We start from the raw sequence: 17,655 nt of genomic DNA, 5'->3' as shown, positions 1-17,655 counted from the left end.
ATACAACAGATCAAGTCATAAACAGAAAAGAAATTACATTATATCAAGTGTCATTATAATACAACATTACAATCATTGTTCACAATACTCTCAACCCCACGCGGTGACCAGTGCCCACGGAAAACCTCCAAAGTCCCCGTGAACACCGCATGTTCCCTCTCCAGGGACACACGTGCACGGACGTAGGCCCGAAAGAGGGGCAGGCAGCTGACTCTAGCCTGACCATCAACCGCCTGCTGCCTGTACCCGCGTATGGCCATCTTGGCCAGGCCCAGGAGTAAACCGACAGGTAGGTCCCACCCTCCCACTTGGCTCTCCCCACACCCTGCCTTGTGTCCAAACACAAGAATCGCAGGACTAAAATGCAACCAGAACTTTAGGAACAACCCCTTCAGATATTGATACAGGGGCAGTAGCCTCTCACACTCCATATAAACGTGGAACACGGTCTGTTCCTCGCCACAGAAAATACAGGCAGCGGACGAGCCCGTGAACCGACTCAAAAGTTTGTTACATGCCACCGCTCTGTGCAGCACTCTCCACCCCAGGTCCCCAATGTAAAGGGGGACAACTCCCTTGTGGAGGGACCCCCACTGGGGACCTTCCCCGCCTTCAGGTGGTAACACCGTCCGCCATGGTGTGTCGGGATGGGAGACGAAGGCAAGGAGGTGCAGAATGTGCAGGAACATTCTATACAGTGAGCGTCTCTTCGTGTCACGAAACGGCACGCTAATCATCTCAGAAAGGCGGCTCAGGTTGTGTGGAGCCGGTGCCCGAGATATATCCCGGAACCGAGGCCCGATGAGCAGATCTGACGGAGCGGGTAAGAGCTCATTCAAAACCACTCTAGGCGCACGCCTTTCCTCAACACCCGCCATGACTGGGTGAGGACCGGCCACTCCCGCAGCCGCAACATCACCCTCCCCTCGTGGAGCAACACGCTGGCTGAAAACAACCAGATTCCTCACTCTTAACACATCCCGGTAGAAAACAGGCAAGCCCCTTAGGGCGGGTCGACTGATGCCCGCCTCCGGGAGCCGCGAGACCCCCCTTAGACAACGACCCCGTCGGAAAAAATACGTGGCCAAAGCATGCCATCTGGGGGGGTCTCTATATACATATACCTCCTCAGAGTCCTGAGGCGGAGAGCCGCCACCTGGGTACGCACGCATACCAAGGACTGGCCACCCTCCTCTAACGGGAGACTCAGGACCGCTGCGGAAACCCAGTGCTTCCTATTTCCCCAAAAGAAGTCCACCAGTTTCTTCTGTAAAGCATTTACAAATATGGAAGGCGGGACAAGAATAGCCAGCCGGTACCATAACATGGAGGCCACCAGCTGATTTATGACCAACAGCCTCCCCTGAAAAGAAAGAACTCCAAGCAGGCCTGACCAGCGCCCCAGCCTGGCAACCACTTTCGTCTCCAACTCCTGCCAGTTTGCCGGCCAAACATCCTCAGTGGGACTCAGGTACACTCCCAGATAGAGGAGGTGCGTGGTGCTCCACGCAAACATTGCCATCTCCTCTGGCAGGGCGTCCACCTGCCACTGACCCACTAAAAGTCCAGAGCACTTGCTCCAATTAATCCTGGCAGAAGATGCAGCCGAGAATATCTTCTGGCAATCACGCATCCTCCGCAGGTCACCAGGATCGGTGAACATAAGGAGTACATCATCGGCATATGCCGAAAGAACCGCCTCCACCCCCGGGCCAGGTAGGGCCAGGCCTGTCAACCTCCTCCGAAGAAGTCACAGGAACGGCTCCACACAGACCGAGTACAACTGACCTGACATGGGGCACCCCTGACGGACCCCCCTCCCAAAATGAAAGGGAGCCAACAACGCACCATTAACCTTCACAAGGCACTCCACTGCAGCATACAAAAGGCGGACCCGGGCCACAAAATGCGGTCCAAATCCAAACGCTTGCAACGTCCCAAAAAGGTATTCATGCTCTACCCTTTCAAAAGCCTTCTCCTGAACAAGAGACAGAAAAGCAGCTGACTGACCAGTACCCTGTGCTAGATGAATCAGGTCCCTAACCAGGTGGATGTTATCCTGGATGGACCGGCCAGGGACTGTGTAGGACTGGTCATGGTGAATCAATTGAGACAGCACGGAGCCCAGGCGATTTGCCATCGCCCGTGCAAAAACTTTATACTCTGTGCATAGGAGAGAGACCGGGCGCCAGTTTTTCAACAAGCGGAGTTCCCCCTTCTTGGGCAGCAGAATAATATTAATATAATATCAAGGGGGGTGGGTAGTGTGTATATGTGGGGGGTGGTTAGTGTGTGTGTGTGTGATGCCGCAGGCCGCCCCCCCCCCCCCCTGAACCGGGCATTGAGGGGATGGGACCCAACGGGTCCCACTTGGTCTAGTATCCTACAAAATCTGGGGAGACTATCACTTATTCACAGCTGATCATTATATGTCAAGTTCCATGGCCTTCAAAGTGTTTTGTGAAATATCATGCAATTAGCTTTTTAAACATTTTCATGATTTACTTGAATCTTCTGAATCTCATTTATGTAATCACTTGCGTTTAAGGGGAACAGTTAAGTAAATGATTTAGTAGTAGATTAAATTAATTGACTGAATTGGTTCCTGACTGCATTAGAAAATTCTTCAATATATTTATTTGCTCGCATTACCTTCATTAAGCCAATTTAAACTGTTTAACTAACACATCAGTTTCCACTTCAACCATGAAAGCTACATTATTTAGCTTTGTCTGGCTATTTGGAGCACGTTTGGGAAAATGGTCTAAGAAAATTGTCAAGTGAGGACCTTAAACATCTTAGATTGGCCACTTATTGTATAATTAAAGTCGACTGTTGGTTCAATTGGCTGCTTGGCCACAATTTAGACATGTTGTTATAATGTTAGCAGAGCACAAACTTCTAGCTTTGCCACAAAATCAAAATTGAACCGTGTTTTGGTTACTAAATGATACTACAAGCCTATTTGTCCGCTATCCTCTTGGACAGATGTTTCATCGGATCTGAAGTCTCCAATATAGACAACATTCGAACACAGTGTCTCCTTCGATGGAGATTTGATAGAAATCTTGATTGAACTGGGTTTAGGTTTATTATTGTCACATGTTCTTAAGTACAGTGGAAAGCTTTGTCTTGCATTCTATTCAAAATGATCAGATATAACACACATAAATACAATCAGGTCAAACTCATGTACAATAGATAGAGCAAAGGGGGTGATACAATGCACAGATTATTATTCTCAGCATTGTAGCGCTATTGGAACACAACAGTTGCATTGACAAACTGGGACAGATGTGAATTAAACAGTGCCCCAGCTTATGGATGGATCGTTCAGAAACTTGATTACAGCAGGGAAGATGCTGTTCCAGATTCTGGTGGTGCGTGCTTTCACACTTCTGTACCTCTTGGTGGATGCAAACAGATACAAGAAGGAATAACTAGGGTGAAGCAAGTCTTTGATTATATTGGCTGCTTTTTCGAGGCAGCGTGGTGTCGATGGAGGCAATGGTGGAAAGTCTGGTCTTTGTGATGGACTGGGCTATATCTACAACTCTCGGTAATTTCTTGTGATCTTGGGCAGAGCTGTTCCAAAACCAAGTTGTGATACAACCCGACAGTATGCTTTCTATGGTGCATCTTGATCTGCAGATGTTTTTAAGAATCACGGGAGACATGCCAAATTTCTTCAATCTCCTCAGGAAGTAGAGGCATTGGTGTACCTCATGTGCTGTTGCATGGATGTGGTTGGTCCACAACAAATGTTTCGTGTTATTAATGCCTAGGAACTTGAAGCTCTCAACCATTTCCACATCTGCACCATTGATGTCACTTGAAGCATGTACTGCACCATGCTTCCTGAAGTCATTAACTAGCTCCTCCATCTAGCTGACATTGAGAGAGAGGTTATTGTCCTGATGCCATTACACTAAGTTTTCTGTCGCCCTCCTGTACTATTTCCATTTAATATGACAATATTTACACAAAGCCTATTAGCACAACAGAAATAGAAGTTGCCTAATATTACAATACATTTAGGCAGAACTTGGGAAAAAATGTATGCAGATCGCAGAAGGAGTAGAGTGGGATTGCAGTTCAGGAATGATATCATATAAAAATCTCAATGAAACAAAACAACTGCAACTGAAGTAAAGGGGCTGTCCCACTGTGGCAACCTAATCCGCGAGTTCAGGCGAGTTTGCCCTTGACTCATACTTGCAGCATGGTTGACACGAGGTCCTAGGAGGTCTTTGTAACTCTCCTTCATGCTCAAGAGTAGTCCCCGTGTACTCGAGGCCTCAGCTAGGTCGCGGCGTATCTTTCAACATGCTGAAAAAATGCCCGCGAGTAAAAAAAGGTCGCCATGGAAAAAAATCGATACTTTTTTACTCGTAGGTTTAGTCGAAGTAGGCCGTAGTAGGTCGGCATGTTATTCGTAAGTAATCGAGGGTAGTCGAAGATAATCGAAGGTAGTCGTAGATAGTCTTCAACATAGTGGAAGGAGATCAAAGGAGGTCATCTTCACTCCACTATTCGGTGTCCAATTTTCCCTAAGCTAGTCGAAGCTGGTCAAAGCTAGTCTTCAACATAGTTGAAGGGAGTCGAAGGAGGTCTTCCACATAATCGAAGGAGGTCTTCAACATGACATTTTTTCCAAATTCTCCTAAACACTTCTAAACTTACCAATTAGGTCGCCACAGTGGGAGAGCACCTTAAGGGTGAAAATGATTTTTAAAAAATGTCTTCAAGCTAATGAGTTTCTGCTAAAGATTATTTATCTTTTTAGTTCAGATTCAGATTCAGATTCAGATTCAACTTTAATTGTCATTGTCAGTGTACAATACAGAGACAACGAAATGCAGTTAGCATCTCCCTGGAAGAGCGACATAGAATATGATTTCAATAAATAAATATATTTACATGTATACAGACATAGTGTTTTTCCTGTGGGAGGAGTGTCCGGGGGGGGGGTGATTGGCAGTCACCGAGGTACATTGTTGAGTAGTGTGACAGCCGCAGGGACAAACTTTCATAACAGGCCATATGTAGGGAAATAATGGGACTTTGTTTCACATACTTTTACATACTTTATTGAAGGATGTGAGCAAGAATGCTTTTATATCTGCATTACATACAGGAAGGTCTATCTTCGTTAGTACCCAACCTACTCAGTGTCTGCTGCCAACCTTCTCTTTGCATGATTGAGATGACAAATGCAGTAAATACTTATTTCCGCATTTCTGTTTCCATTTTACACCTGACCTGCCTCTCACTCTCAGCTGTTCGTGACTTCCTCACTTATTTTCATGTTCTTTTGATGCTCTTTACTGGTTGCATAAGTTCATAAGTTCTAGGAGCAGAATCGAGGGCCTGTCCCACTTTCCCGAGTTATTCACAAATTCTCCTGAGTTATTCACGAATTCTCCCGAGTTTTTAAACTCGCAGAATGTTCGTAACGAGTCCATAGTAAGCCGTAGGAGTCCGTGGATATTTCGTAGTGGCTCGTTATGTCAGCCGTATGTACTCGGGGCTAATTTTTTACTCGTGGACATTTTTCATCAGGCCGAAAAAACGTTCAGACTTACCTGCTGCCCCGAGTACCTACGGCTGGCATAACGAGCCGCTACGATATATCCACGGACTCCTACGGCCTCCTACGTACTCGTTACGAACATTCTGCGAGTTTGAAAACTCGGGAGAATTCGTGAATAACTCAGGAGAATTTGTGAATAACTCGGAAAAGTGGGACAGACCTTTTAGGCACTACTCTGCCATTCAATCATGGCTGATCTACCTTTCCCTCACAACCCCATTATTCTGCCTTCTCCCCATAACACCTGACACCCTTACTAATCAAGAATCTGTCAATTTTGTTTTAAAGTTAATGTTTTCTTTAAACTTTTCACCCATCTCTTTAATTTTCCTCTACTTCTTTGTTCAAATCCCACTCAATTGCTCACTTGCTCTTGATTCTTTTTCATCTTGAAGAAGGATTATAACCAATTTTTTTCTCTCCCGAGAGCTCTTTGATCTGCTCTTCAGAATTTGATTTTTCATTGCTTTATATTTACATACTTGTTGAGGATTCACTCCACTTAAATTGCAAACCTAGCAATGGAGATAATTTGCTAATATTGCACTGGAGAAATTTTTATTTTTTTTTCCACTTTGCTAAAATAAATGAAGTGATGTGTTGCCAAGATGTTCTTGTTCAAATAATAATTTAAAAGAAGTCTTCAGATCATATCCATAGGGAATGGCTTTACCCATGCTGAGGAATGCTGACAATGAAGATATCAAATTAATATTAAACATAGAAACACAAAATAGGAGCAAGAGGAAGCCATTTGGCCCTTCGAGCCTGCTCCGGCATTCATTGTGATCATAGCTGATCATCCACAATCAGTACCCCGTTGCTGCCTTCTCCCCATACCCCTTGATTCTGCTAGCCCATAGAGCTCTATCTAACTCTCTTTTAAATTCATCCACTGCCTTCTGTGGCAGAGAATCCCACAAATTCTCTACTCTGGGCGAAAAAGTTTTTTCTCATCTCAGTTTTAAATGGCGTCCCTTTTAATCTTAGACTGTGGCCCCTGGGTCTGGACTCCCCCAACATTGGGAACATTTTTCCTGCATCTATCTTATCCAGTCCTTTTATAATTTTATATGTTTCTATAAGATACCCTCTCATCCTTCTAAATTCCAGTGAATACAAGCCCAGTCTTTCCAATCTTTCCTCAAATGAGAGTCCCGCCATCCATGATATTAACCTCGTGAAACTACGCTGCACTGCCTCAATACCAAGGATGTCCTTTCTCAAATTAGGAGACCAAAACTGCACACAATACTCCAGATGTGGTCTCGCCAGGGCCCTGTACAACGGCAGAAAGACTTCTTTACTCCTATACACAAATCCTCTTGTTATGAAGGCCAACATGCCATTAGCTTTCTTCACTGCCTGCTGTACCTGCATGTTTACTTTCAGTGACTGGTATACAAGGACACCCAGGTCTCGTTGCACTTCCCTTTTTCCTAATCTGACACCATTGAGATAATAATCTGCCTTCTTGTTCTTGCCGCCAAAGTGGATAACCTCACATTTTTCTACATTATACTGCATCTGCCATGAATCTACCCACTCACTCAGCCTGTCCAAGTCACCCTGAAGCTCCTAGCATCCTCTTCACAGTTCACACTGCCACCCAGCTTTGTGTCATCTGCAAATTTGCTAGTGTTACTTTTAATTCCATCATAAATATATATTGTAAATAGTTGCGGCCCCAGCACTGAGCCTTGCGGCACTCCACTTGCCACTGCCTGCCATTTCTGACAGGGACCCGTTTATTCCTACTCTTTGTTTCCTGTCTGCCAACCAATTCTCTATCCATGCCAATACTCTACCTCCAGTACCATGTGCTCTAATTTTGCCCACTAATCTCCTGTGTGTGACCTTATCAAAGGCTTACTGAAAGTCCAGATACACTACATCCACTGGCTCTCCATCCATTTTACTTGTCACATCCTCAAAAAGTTCCAGAAGATTAGTCATGCAGGATTTCCCTTTCAAAAATCCATGCTGACTTGGACAAATCCTTTTACTGCTATCCAAATGCGCCGTTAATACTTCTTTAATAATTGACTCCAGCATCTTCCCCACCACCGATGTCAGGCTAACTGGTCTATAATTCCCCGTTTTCTCTCTCGCATTACCTTTGCTACATGCCAATTTTAACTTGCTGCAACTTGCACCTTATATCCAGGCTACTATTTGGGGGCTTGTGGATAACTCCCATTAGTGTCTTCTTACCTTTACAATTTCTCAATTCTATCCACAGCGACTCTACATCGTCAGTCCCTATGTCAACCCTCGCAAGGGACTGAATTTCATCCCTCACCAACATTGATCAGAAAAGAATGATACAACCAGAAAAAAATAGATTTATGTAGCATTGTTAAAGACTGGATAGACTCGGCTTGTACACGCTAGAATTTAGAAGATTGAGGGGGGATCTTATAGAAACTTACAAAATTCTTAAGGGGTTGGACAGGCTAGATGCAGGAAGATTATTCCCGATGTTGGGGAAGTCCAGAACTAGGGGTCACAGTTTAAGGATAAGAGGGAAATCTTTTAGGACCGAGATGAGAAAATCATTTCATAGCCAGTTCATTGGCTATATTTAAGAGGGAGTTCGATGTGGCCCTTGTGGCTAAAGGGATCAGGGGTTATGGAGAGAAGGCAGGGATGGGATACTGAGTTGGATGGTCAGCCATGATCATATTGAATGGCGGTGCAGGCTCGAAGGGCCGAATGGCCTACTCCTGCACCTATTTTCTGTGTTTCTATGTAATAATACTGCATGTCCCAAAGTGCTTCACAAATTTATTAAGTACATATGCATTTCTCCATTTCTATTATCAAATAAATCTGACACTTAGCCACATAAGGCATTATGAACAGATGATATCATCTTAGTTAACAGCATAAGGTTTAAGGAGAAGTTAAGGAGAAGCTTTAAAGCAGAAGTGGTAGAGAAGTATAGAAGATCCATTCACCAAAAGACATGGCTCCTTCCATTGTGGATGCATTGGTTTTGGCTACTGGTGATGGTGATAACAGGTTTGGAGGTTTCTGGTCTTTGATGTGCATGCTTCTCATGAGGATCCAGTGAAGATGGAAGGAGGTAAATACAATTTTGGATGGCATGAATTTGATATTCATTATTATGCTGCAGTAGTTGAAACTAGGGGGACACAAGATGCCAAAGTTAGGTGAGTACAGAGGGCAGAGTGAACAAAGGTTTATATTGTTCATGATTGCAGAGTTACTAAAGTGTGAAGGTATGTAGTAATCAGAGAACAGAGATAAGAATTTTAAAATTTAGGCTCAGCTACATTAAACCTCATTGTAAAATCATTGAGCGTGGGTTTGTAAATGGAGAGAACTTGATGAGGATTAGGATGTGGCAGCAGACTTTCAGATAACTTCAAAATTATGTAAAATTAAAAATAGGATGTTGGTCAGGAATGGATTAGAACAACCAAGCCTGGAAACAACAAAGGCATGGATGTGAGCTTCATCATTAGAGTATCCTTAAGAAAGGCAATATACAGAGGTGGAAAATCACAGTTTTGGTGATAAAGGGCATGTGTGATTGGAGGGTCATCTCATTGTCGAATGCAATGAGATCAAATTTGCAAATGTTCTGCCTCTGGTTATTGATAGAGAGAGACACACACACATTGATGGAGAGCAAACAAAAGTTTACTCGAATTTGAAAACATAAGTTGGTAGAATTTTCTTCACAATCAATACAAGGCTGGCAAATTAGAGATGTTGATAAAGTCAAAACGGTGGTGGTGAGGTCAATTTTAAGGCTGACATGTTGTTCAATTGGATTAGTGAGGAGCATCTTGCAAATTACAAATCAGATTTGCCCAAGGATGAAGGTCTAATAGATTGTGGATATGATATTGCAGCAGCATGAAGAGAAGCCATTAACAATGAGTGTCCAACTATGATTGAATAGACAAGAATGTGCTGGGTAAAACTAAGCAAGTTATTAATGGAAGAGAAACTTTGGAAGAGATTTGGGTGATCAACCATGTCAAAGTCTGTGGAGAGGTTAAGTAAGATGTGGATATATAATTTACTATTGTACTACAGTAAGCGATGATCATACCAAATATAATTTGTGATATTGATGAAGGTCATTCGAGACTGCAGGTGGAACAAAGCATAATGGAATGACTCAAACAAAATAAAAGGAAAAGATGGGGAAACATTCAAACCCAACAGAGAAGAAAGGAAGATTGGATATATTGTGATAGTTTGGATAGATGTGTTAAAATTAATTAGCAAAACCTCTTAAAATAATTTTGGACGGTAAATACATTGCTGTAGGAAAAACCTGAGGTAGAAGGCATTGCCTATTTAAAGAGAAAATACTTTGTTTGAAATAATTCTGGAAGACAACAGATGAGTCAGAGCAAATAGATTGGACTCAGATTATTCCAAGAACTTGCAAAGTTTCAAGGCCAAATGGGTTCCAATTGTGCTATACATTTACCACAGAAGTGTGATCTTAAAATACACTATTTGAAGTACAATTGCAGACTTAAATTTGCATGATGTCCTTTCTTGACCCATTTATTCACAAGAGCTCGTGGCAACTGTAGTTGAAAAAATGGCCACTGTAATTTTCTGGATTATGTTTTATGGTGGATAATTATACTGATTTCCACTTCCATTTGAAATAATGTCTCATCATTACACTTCAACCTACTAATAGGAATATAAATGGAGCCTTCTCAGTATTGTACTGTTGTAATTATATCATATCAATCAAAATTCTGGTTGGATGGATTAATCAACATTCAGAACAAAGCACTGTATTGAAATTCATACTGTGGGCTGCTTATTATGTTTGGGTGTGCAATGAGCCCAGATCCTCAAATCCTGAACTTACTACACAGAGCTGCCAAGAAATATTCTGATTCTGACAGCCTATAACCAGAAAGTGAGTTGTGATTGCTTGAGAAAATAATGACTAAAGTGCAAAGTGCAAATATTATTGTCATTATTATTATTAACATTCAAGCCTTTATACAAACAATATGGCCTTACCAACATAGTCAACTCAATGTAGTTGGACCTCAGTGTTGGATATGTTGGTCTGGGGGTGGACAGTGACATTGGTTCTCGATCTGCCCGGTGAATTTGGAGGATGTTGCCGAGGCAGCACAGGCAGAATCTTTCCAGCGCTTTGCGATACCTGCTGCAGGCAGTCCAGGTTTCTGAAGCATGCAGAAAAGAAGATTCCTGCTGTAACCTTTCTGCCAGGTGTGCAGCCTAGGTTGCTAAAGGCTGTGTTGGTGCATTGAAGGCAAAGTGACTTTCAATTTGCATCTACTTTCACCAGTCAATGGATGCCGAAATATCAGGTCATCCTTGTTTTCCAGCATTTTCCAACAAATCTATATGATTAGGGGCAGGGCAAGAGTTGAGGCAAGTTCAGGCAAGTTGTTGGAGGACATTTGCTTTGCATCTGTAATGTATAATAACAAATGCTTCAGTAAACAGCCTGGAGGTCAACCTCTGTGTTTGTTTGCAAATGCAAGCATTATCTGTATAATACAAATTAACTACGCAGGTTCAGGTAATCTTTTTTTCTGGAGTATAATCATCATAGGTTGAGCAGTTTCCCATTATTTCTGAAGATTGGGTCCACTGGGAAGTTTGGTGTAGGTTGGAAGCAACATTGAGATGAGACAGAATTAGAAAAGTGTGAGAACAATGTACACCTTTGTTTGACATGGTCTTCACTGACATTTGCTCCGATGTGGACCTACTGCATACAGGTCATCATGGAGAGCATTATAAGATGGAGACATATTTCTGTGCCCAGCTGCATGTGAAGAGGGTGCTCCATAGTCCCTCGTAATTGGTGAGTTTAAAAGAAAAAGCCTGGTTAAATGGAGGATGCATTTTCTTCCATTATTCTTGTAGTTATTTTGAAGTGAAGCTGTCCATTCTGCCTCGAATTGGATATAATCTGCAGTGTGATTCAGAGGAAATCTATTTGGTTACTCACAGGAGAAAATTCTGAAGGATCCTGGCAAAAAAAATCCACCCTGTGATAGATAACTAGAAACCCTTCTGTAATTCACAGGTTTAGAAATTGTCTTCTTCCTTGAAGTTGGTCACAATTACAAATATCTCTGAGATGCTCTGCTATATTGATGATGACGTTGTATATTGGTACAGTTTGCATTATGTAATATTTTTGTTGGCTTCAACTATATTGGCTCCAAACAAATCGCAAAATTGCCAAAATAAAGGTTTTTGCCTTAAATTACCGAAACCAAGCAGAGCTACTATCCAGCCACGGGAGTAATTAGAGTCTGAGTTCAGAAGGGTTTGAGGTTCCTTCCAGATTTCTAATTCAAAATGATGACCTCTAGATTGTGGGCACAGGTTTAATAGCCTCACGCCCCACCACATAAACATTTTACCTGACAACGTTGTATTTAAACGTGGGAATGTTCTCCAAAATGAATAATGCGTAAAGAATGCGTTTTCTTCAAGACTGGGTGCTGAGGGATGATGGTGCGGCTGGGGCGTGGGTCATTCTAGCAGTATGATATTCACGAGGAAGATCTGCTTCAGGTGTTACAGCACTAACCTGGTCACATCCTTCCGCTAAGGGCATTCTACTAGCAGTTGTGAACTACCCATGGTTCGGGGGGGGGGGGGGTTCAGGATTTGCCTATCGTTCTCCTCGGCCGAGAGTTCACATTGTGTCTTTCTGTGTCAACCGAGTTTTGCTTTACTCTAAACGACAATCGGTATTCTGAACAAGGGTCTTGACCCGACACGTCCCCCGTTCCTTCTATCTAGAGCTGCTGCTTGTCCCGCTGAGTTACTCATAGATAGATGATTTTGTATCTATCATCTGTATTACCCTGATTGGAGGTTTCAAGTGACATCCAGTTGAAACAGGAGCACGACGGCGCCTACACCTGTTCGGCGTTTTACCCGCACGTTTATTCGTTAACATTGGCTTCTCTCATCCGCCAATACATTTCCCGTGAAACGAGGCGGGCTTGGGCAGCTTTACCAATACACAATACAATCTAGGTCTTTGCACGTTGTCTTTTCCCATCATCTCAGCTCTGTTTCTGAAGCGACCCTCCAAGCAAATAGCCAGACTAGAGACGGAAATTAGCTACTGATTGGCTACAATCTCGCATATTTTATATGCAAAATGTTCATTAATATGCACTGTCCCTATAAACAAAACATTAAATTAAATTTACCCTTCCTCAGAAGGCACTCAATCTTATGGGGCAGGTGACAGGTCACAGGGCTTGCGGGGAGAGCACCTACGAATCTACATAGTGCCTTGCATGAGGAGGGAAGGAGTCATTGAAATGATCACCGCCCTTCGTTAGAGATCATTAAATAGCGCTGTCGGGAGCACAATGAGGTTGTAGAACAGGGTGATAGATTGAACCGCAGTAAATTGAAATCGATCAGAACATTATTTCAGAAGACTTTACTTAATGGAGTCCAATGTCGTCAAACTGGAATTGGGCCGGGACTGGGAAGAAGCAAATCCAGACCAGTAAGTAAGTCACAGTTCATGTGACTTGTTGACACAGTCTTGGATAATCTCTGGAGTTGGTCGATGATCTTCTTACATTTAAGAAGACGGGTTACTGAAATATGACAGGTGCAATATGCATCATCAAACAATTAATGCCTCATATAATTATAAATCGACATTTGTGTCAAATACCTGCCTTTTAACTGCTGCTTAAATTACAGGCGTAACATAACTACCCATGTCACCGCAGATTGCACAAAAGACTATTTGCATTTGATGTATTGTTTTACTTTCTGTTAAACAGCTCAGGCTCTACAATAAACCTGAGGATTTGGAGACGTGTTGGTCTATCAGTTAGCGGATTCGCCCCCCATTTCAGATGGCCGTTAAGATTCAACTACTGGAGTGGGTCATTTATAAGCCAAGCCACATAAATATTTAAACGTCCTTCGGGGCTCCGGTGAACCTGAGAGGATTTTTATGATATTTCTGTACTTGTTTATACGAGTCCATGTGCATTTAAATCGTCCAATTTTTCCTAAGGGCTATAATTTTCCAGAATGGGTTGGGGAGGGGGAGTTTGATTATACTCGCCTCGATATTCAGGTATTTAATTATCTGTATAGTAGCTTCTGACCACTATGCTGCTGGATCCATACAGCAGTTTCTAGCCATGGAGCACTCTCATCAGTTAAATTAAAACAATTTCATGCCAAGTACCTAACACCATGAAATTGTTAACATAAGTTAATGCATCGTTGGAGGCAGTGGGGTAAATGGTATGAATTTCGGCCCCACTGTCCCATTGTACGCAGTTCAATAAACGCACACAAGCATGTATTTTCTTTTAACTGGCGAGTTTTATTTTGCATTAAGTGGAAGTCACTGTTACTGATTGCGAACGATCACAGGCCCAACTCTGCAACTTCGAAAAAAATCACAAAAGTAAAGACTAGCAGAAAACCTCAGCACACGGCATACGTGGGGTTGTGAGACACACATCAAGTGAAGACAGGTATCAGTTTTCGTCTACAAATGGTGCCGCTTAGCTCGGCACCTTGACAGCTGCGGATGCAAGGTCCAGAATTGCGTGGTTAAATCGCAGAACAACACGGACACTTTCCAATTAGGTTTCAAGGAAATAACGATTATATCGAAACTGGATAGGCCTTTGTCTTCTAATTTGAAATGCTGTTTGAAATGTGATGTCAGCACGAATGTTGTCATGTGTACAGCAATGCCAATCTGGCTACAAGTTGAATCCAGTTGTCTTCGTGCCACAGGTACAGACTAAAATAAATGTTAAATACATTACGTTAAAATGGTATGGTTTGTTTTTGGACTAATGCACCACAGTAATGAATTTGGAATAATGGTTGAATTATTGCCTGCAGAACTTGCATTTTACAATTTTTTTGAAAGCACTTTGGAAATCCTTATTGAAATAAGCATAAATTATGGGATTTAGGAGAGAATTGGAATAGCCTTGCCAGTTGATGACTGCGTGGAGCCACATTGGCATGTAACAGTGCGGTCCACAGAATGGCAGTACAAGGGCAACGATGAAAAATGGCAACCAGCAGAAGATGAAGGTGCCCATAATGATGCCCAAAGTTTTCACCGTTTTCCGCTCGCGGGCGAGGGCTACTTTTCTCTTGGCTTCAACGTTCTTATCATTCCTCGCCTCAAAGCAAAATGTCAATTGGCTGTTGGTGTGGCTGGGCAGAGGAAGGTGACCTTTGGGGTGGTAGTGGTGCAGCTCGATAACTTCTAAAGCTGGCCCTTCTTCCCCGTGCCGAGTGGCCCCGTTGATGCAGGCAGGCTTGGGCTCCACGCTCCTCCTCCAGTTCTTGCTGTTCTCACCGTTGCTTTTCTTTTGCGCGACGGCTGGAGAAACAGTCAGGCAAGTGTCTGCTACTTTTTGCTTCTCCGATTTCTTCACCGTTTTGCGTATGCGGAACCTGGCGGCTTTGAATATCCTTCCATACAGGACTAACATCAATATTAGCGGGATGTAAAAGGCACCGAAGGTGGAATAAATGGTATAGCCAGGGTCTTGACTAATATTACAAGCATCGGGATCAGCTCTGTCTTCGGGCGTTCTCCAGCCTAACATGGGTGGGATTGAAATTAAAAATCCGACCAGCCATGTCAAGCTTATTAAAATAGCGGCTCGTCTCGGAGTCCTCTTGTTGACATAGTCTATTGGATCAGTAATAGCCCAGTATCTGTCCAAAGCAATCGCGCAAAGGTGCAGGATAGAAGATGTACAACATAACACATCTAAAGAGATAAAAATGTCACAGGTTACCTGTCCCAGGGTCCATTTGTTCAGAACTTGATACAGAGCAGCCATGGGTAGTACCAGCACCGACACCATCAGATCGGTGACAGCAAGTGACCCTATTAGATAGTTGGCTACATTTTGTAGAGAACGCTCCAGTGCTATAGCGGCGATCACACAAGCATTCCCAATAATAGAGCAGAGGATCATAGTTCCTATAAACAGTGAAGTTATAATCTGGTAACTCAGCGTCACCTCCGAAAAGTTCGTATTGTTTTCCTTGGTGAACCCCGAGTAGGAAAAGGTGCTGTTGTTGTACATTTCCATGGTGAGATCGCCAAGGAGCCGAGGAGAAGTTGTGTCAAGCGTGCGGTCTGCAAATTCCCGTCGAAACTACATTATTTAAATGAGAAGGTGAAGTCCTAAACACATCGAACACGTCGCCACATTTTCTTATTTCTATAAATCATTGGCGTTTCGCTCAACGAATGATGACTGAGTGAATTAATATATACCGCCGTCCAGGATACGTCAGATAGCTAATAGGTCTCTGGAGTGCGCCTTTCCTTACTGGTACTGATGTTGGTGCAACTGAGAGCGGCTAGGAGCACGGCTGCATTTTTCCTCCTCATTTGTTCCTTTTGACTCACGCCTCGAGTATCCAGATTTCCCACGTCCAAAAAATACAAATTTTCTTCTCATTATGCCTCAACCAGGTCTGATTCTTGGATCAATAATACGGACGGCGTTGGTCATTAGCTCACGTCGCTCGGCCGTTTTCTGCGCTTATCTTTCCCAACGTGATGACATTAAGAATGAAATATGTCTCTTGCTTGTTTCTAGTGGTGCAGCCCGGGGTCCATTCACCTTTCCTCATCTGTTGCCGTTTGTTTTTGCTGTATATTCTGTTGCAGCCGAAACTTGAAAACTACAGTATTAAAAAAAAAATGTTAACAATTAGCTACGAATTTACATTTGAGTGTGAAGTAACACCCGATAAAGATTCATTTCATCATTGACATCTTCGGCTTCCATAACTTTTTTTTCCGTGCGTTATTTTCCAAATTACAGGGTGGAGAGATTTCACATTGTTGAACACTTCTGAACAACCCAAAGCATCGAAGCTAAATAGAGCTCTGTCTCTTAATTTATAATGGTTAATCAGCCAAATGTAGGGATCAAATATACAGTGTTAATGGAACTATAAACCCGTTGCACGGCTGCATGGGTAGAGCTACGCTGAGTTATAAGTGTAATCAGCGGGCAGAGTAAAAAGTACAGCAAGCTTTTTACATTACGGGTGATATCTGTTTGCCTGCCGTTTGGTGAGGTAAAACGTAATTATAATATTAATTAAAAAGGTAAAATACCGTCATCTTACAACAATCGATTAAATAGTTTCTTTACTATTTCGCCCATGCAACGGAGACACCTGTTTCGCTGTATTTGTACTTTCAGCACCACGGATAGCGCACCACTCAAAACGCAAAGGAGATTTGCTGCCACCTAGAGATCAATAAACAGGTGACCACCGATCAAACAGCAGAGCCCTTCCGAAGAATGCTCGCACAGACCGCAGAGAATAAGACCCGTCTCCCAAACGGAATCAATCTAATTTGGAACAGGGAAAATACTCTACTGGACTTCCCCTAGATAATGCAACAATTAGAATTTTGAAACATCAGTTCTGTGGCTTCAATAATTCAAAACTTCATTAGCTCGACAGAAGTTAGTTCATCATATCTCAGATTGACTTTAATGGCGATCCAGATATTTTGAAGATTTCTCTTTTTTCATTTTAATATCAGCGTCGCCAGTGGGAATGGGACGACTGACGAGATGCAATTATATTCTTTCATTACTTTATTCATATAAGCTACCACACAAGAAAGTCTCCTTCACGCAAGCTGAACAATCTGAATTATTTAAATAAAACTTTTTCCAGAGAAATAGCTCAGGATTTCTGTTGAATGCTCAAGGTAACTTGAATTATTAAGTTCAAGAAAAACAGTTCTGCAAACTATCGATCGTAAAAATGTACACGGTGTTTTCCTTTCTTTCATTTCACTGTTGCCTACGTTTTTATCATATTTGTATCATGGTGCGGTCCATAGGTCCCAAGACAAGGTTTACTATGGAACAGCTAAAATGGAACGTCGCAAGACACCGGAATAATCCTTGATACAAAACGCTGGAGTAACTCAGCGAAACAGGCAGCATCTCTGGAGAGAAGAAATGGGTGGCGTTTCGGGTCGAGACCCCCCT

The 17,655-nt window shown here is 42.8% G+C and overlaps 1 protein-coding gene across 1 annotated transcript; it reads right to left on the bottom strand.

Annotated features, from left to right (window-relative positions):
- Nucleotides 1-13,971: 13,971 nt before the first annotated feature.
- htr1a (5-hydroxytryptamine receptor 1A) lies at nucleotides 13,972-15,871 on the bottom strand. Its single transcript, XM_033029961.1, has one exon. The coding sequence runs from the start codon at nucleotides 15,715-15,717 to the stop codon at nucleotides 14,488-14,490; it is 1,230 nt and encodes a 409-aa protein (XP_032885852.1). The 5' UTR covers nucleotides 15,718-15,871; the 3' UTR covers nucleotides 13,972-14,487.
- Nucleotides 15,872-17,655: the final 1,784 nt, after the last annotated feature.

The sequence above is a fragment of the Amblyraja radiata genome, chromosome 1 (genome assembly GCF_010909765.2).
Source record: "Amblyraja radiata isolate CabotCenter1 chromosome 1, sAmbRad1.1.pri, whole genome shotgun sequence".
NCBI classification, from domain to species: Eukaryota; Metazoa; Chordata; class Chondrichthyes; order Rajiformes; family Rajidae; genus Amblyraja; species Amblyraja radiata.
Note: the sequence above shows the minus strand (reverse complement) of the source record. Positions and strands in the feature narration are given on the sequence as shown.

What these genes read in the sequence shown, in the direction of transcription:
- htr1a (XM_033029961.1), bottom strand. Translation starts at nt 15,717, where the DNA reads ATGGAAATGTACAACAACAGCACCTTTTCCTACTCGGGGTTCACCAAG.